The sequence below is a fragment of the Protopterus annectens genome, chromosome 8.part0 (assembly GCF_019279795.1).
Source record: "Protopterus annectens isolate FY-2018-M chromosome 8.part0, PAN1.0, whole genome shotgun sequence".
NCBI classification, from domain to species: domain Eukaryota; kingdom Metazoa; phylum Chordata; order Ceratodontiformes; family Protopteridae; genus Protopterus; species Protopterus annectens.
Window position 1 is genome coordinate 68,138,646 of NC_056741.1, and position 3,109 is coordinate 68,141,754.

The 3,109-nt window shown below is 40.6% G+C and overlaps 1 protein-coding gene across 1 annotated transcript; it reads left to right on the forward strand.

Moving 5' to 3' along the window:
- Window positions 1-1,605: 1,605 nt before the first annotated feature.
- LOC122808141 (taste receptor type 2 member 1-like) lies at window positions 1,606-2,538 on the forward strand. Its single transcript, XM_044079111.1, has one exon. The coding sequence runs from the start codon at window positions 1,606-1,608 to the stop codon at window positions 2,536-2,538; it is 933 nt and encodes a 310-aa protein (XP_043935046.1).
- Window positions 2,539-3,109: the final 571 nt, after the last annotated feature.

Below are 3,109 nucleotides of genomic sequence, written 5' to 3' on the forward strand. Positions count from 1 at the left end.
AGTGAGCTTACAGAAAGCATGGCACATCCCCTTTTCATGTTAGCTGCTCCTCCTGTCTACATCATGGTGTTAGAGCACCTACACGGTTAGGTGCAGTCTGACACTTAGAAGAAATTTGTGATTCAGTATAAATCCCCTAATTTGCATACCACTGCCTTACTCCAGAGTTACTACACTTACATTGAGCCTTTCCCCTTAGCAACCACTATCCCTGGTATTGTTTTTATTCTGCATGCCATTGGCTATAATGGCAAAATGCAGATTTCCTTCAAAATTGATTTTTCCCCTTTTTTTATTTTTGGCACAATCCTGTTTGTTCGCCACTGCCCTATGCTTAAACAGCCGAGATCAGCCAAAAAAAAAACTTTTATTTTAAAAAAAATAAACTATTTTTCATGCCAATGGCAATATATTTGGGTATTGGCATGCCTAATGAATATAATACATGCTTTATTTGAGGCTGTCATGCCTCCGTTTTCTTATTTGCAGAAATTTACTCAGCTAGTAACTGAATACATTTCTGCATGTTACACTATTCCTGCACGAACACTTGCCTGCTTGCTGAATCACTAATTCACTTCATTTGCATGGTTTTCACCAGGAAATGAGGTAATTAGCATAAGGCAGTGGTGTCCATGCAGGAATAATGTGGGAGCGCTCGTGCATGTCCCGGGAGCTCTATACTGAATCGCTCGGCGGACATATTGTGTGCAGCAGCTCCTGCACTACTCCTGCACATCGTGCAGGGCTTACTGAATTCTGGGTTTTGTCTTTCCAAAAAGTGTTTTTCCTTCCCTCTAATACAACACTAAAAATGCCACACAAAACGCATCACTTTATAATCATTTCATTTGTTTTATGCTTGAACATTTCTGTTTGACTTTTTGTGAAATCTCTCATTTTCCTTCCCATGTTTGTCTCATCACCTGCTACATCACAAAGGCTAAGGAAGAGAGAGAGAGAGAGAGAGAGAGAGAGAGAGAGAGAGAAAGAGATAGACAGACAGACATCAGGGAGGCAAATGATGTATTATGGCAGCCCCCTTCAGGCCATTTTGGGTATAACAAATTAGGCAATAATAACTAGTTACTTTGTTACACAGACATTAGTAATACAAGACCCTACAGAATACGTTGAAAAACATGGTGTTTTTTTATTTTTTTTGTGTGATTCTTATTTGTCACCATGGTAAACATCAAGGTACTCTTTGTAGGATGTCAATGAAGAAATGGCCACTATGTGTGTATTATACGGGCAGTGAAATTGTTAAACACATTAAACAGTTGCAATATTTGCTTATATTTCTTTTCTTTTTTGCTTTGCAAGCAGTTCTACATTGGCCTTGTACTTTTTGCTTTCAGATCTGACCTTTGAAGTCTAATTTTTATTTTGCCAATCTTAAACACAACCAGTTCAAATGACTTGTCAAAGTTACCTTAATTATGTGTTTGAGGGGGGTCTCCCAATAAGCTCTGTTGTTTATTTAAGCATTCTGATTTTTCCATTTTAGTGTAATCTTGAAGAAGACTGTATCAGAATATGCCAAAAGGAGAAAATATGTACAAGAAGGAAAGCTGAAAACTGTTCAAAAAGACAGAATAAACAATGGCGTCTATCAATGCTCTTGCTCTGACTGTGTTAGAGGTGCTGACTCTCATTGTGGGTATCTTGGCTAATTTTTTTATTGTCATCACCAATCTGGTGTCCGCTCGACGGAGTAGATCCCTTCCTTCAACGGATCTGATCATTACCAGCTTGGCCTTCTCCAATCTTCTACTGGAGTATTTTAAATCATTTTGGTTGATATCATACCTTTTCAAGCTTCGCTGTTACTTGGGTCAACTGGCATACAATATCAATATCTGCTTCCTTCTGTTCACGTGTTGCACAAGTTTTTGGTTTACAGCCTGGCTCTGTATCTTCTATTGCATCCGAATAGTTGATATCAGCAAAAAGTGCTGCATCCGTCTGAAGGAGCATCTCCCACGCCTTGTGCTGCCTTTCCTTTTGGGGACAGTAGTAGCAAGTGGTGTGGTGAGTGGACCCATCCATCTCTATGTCAGATTTCCAGTCCCAAACAATGTAACGGACTTTGATGACTGTGAGCGTTACTTTGCCCAGCCAATTAACTATACAATTTATTTTGCCTGTTATACCTTTTTGGGAAGGGGTGTGCCCCTGGTACTGATGGCAGGGGCCAGCTTTGCCATAGTATTCTCACTCTGCAGGCATGCCATGCGGATGGGTAACAGCAGTACTTCAAATTCTGGAAATGCACGTTCTGAAAACCAGATAAGGGTTACGAAGATTGTGACCTCATTAGCTTTCCTTTATGCCTGCTGTGTCCTCTTTGTCCTTATATACAGCTATCAGTCCATTATGAATGGCAGCCAGCTTTTCCTGGTTACCATTTTCTCATTCTCCATCTACACAGCTGGATGTCCCATTATACTGATCTTAGGTAACACTAAACTGCGAAAGACAATGAGCAACCTATGCACTCTGAGATGCAATTCGAACAATCTGAACACTGAGTAGAAACTGAAATCTCTGAAAGTATGGATTGGAATGAGTTTGGCTAGTAGCAATGAGACCTTTCCTCAGTATCCATTTACTTCCTGGATGCCCGTCAGCCTTCATGATCAGTGTAACAACTGCTCCATTTACTTCCTGGATGCTGGTCAGGCTTCATGATCAGTGTAACGACTGCTCCATTTACTTCCTGGATGCTCATTATTCTTCATGATCAGTATAATGACTGCTCCATTTACTTCCTGGATGCTCATCAGTCTTTGTGATCAGTGTAACGACTGCTCCATTTACTTCCTGGATACCCATCAAGCTTCATGATCAGTGTAACGACTGCTCCATTTACTTCCTGGATGCTCATTATTCTTCATGATCAGTGTAACGACTGCTCCATTTACTTTCTGGATGCTCATCAGGCTTCATGATCAGTGTAACAACTGCTCCATTTACTTCCTGGATGCCCATCAAGCTTCATGATCAGTGTAATGACTGCTCTGTTTATATCCTGGATGCCCATCAAGCTTCATGATGAGTGTAACGACTGCTCCATTTACTTCCTGGATACCCATCAAGCTTCATG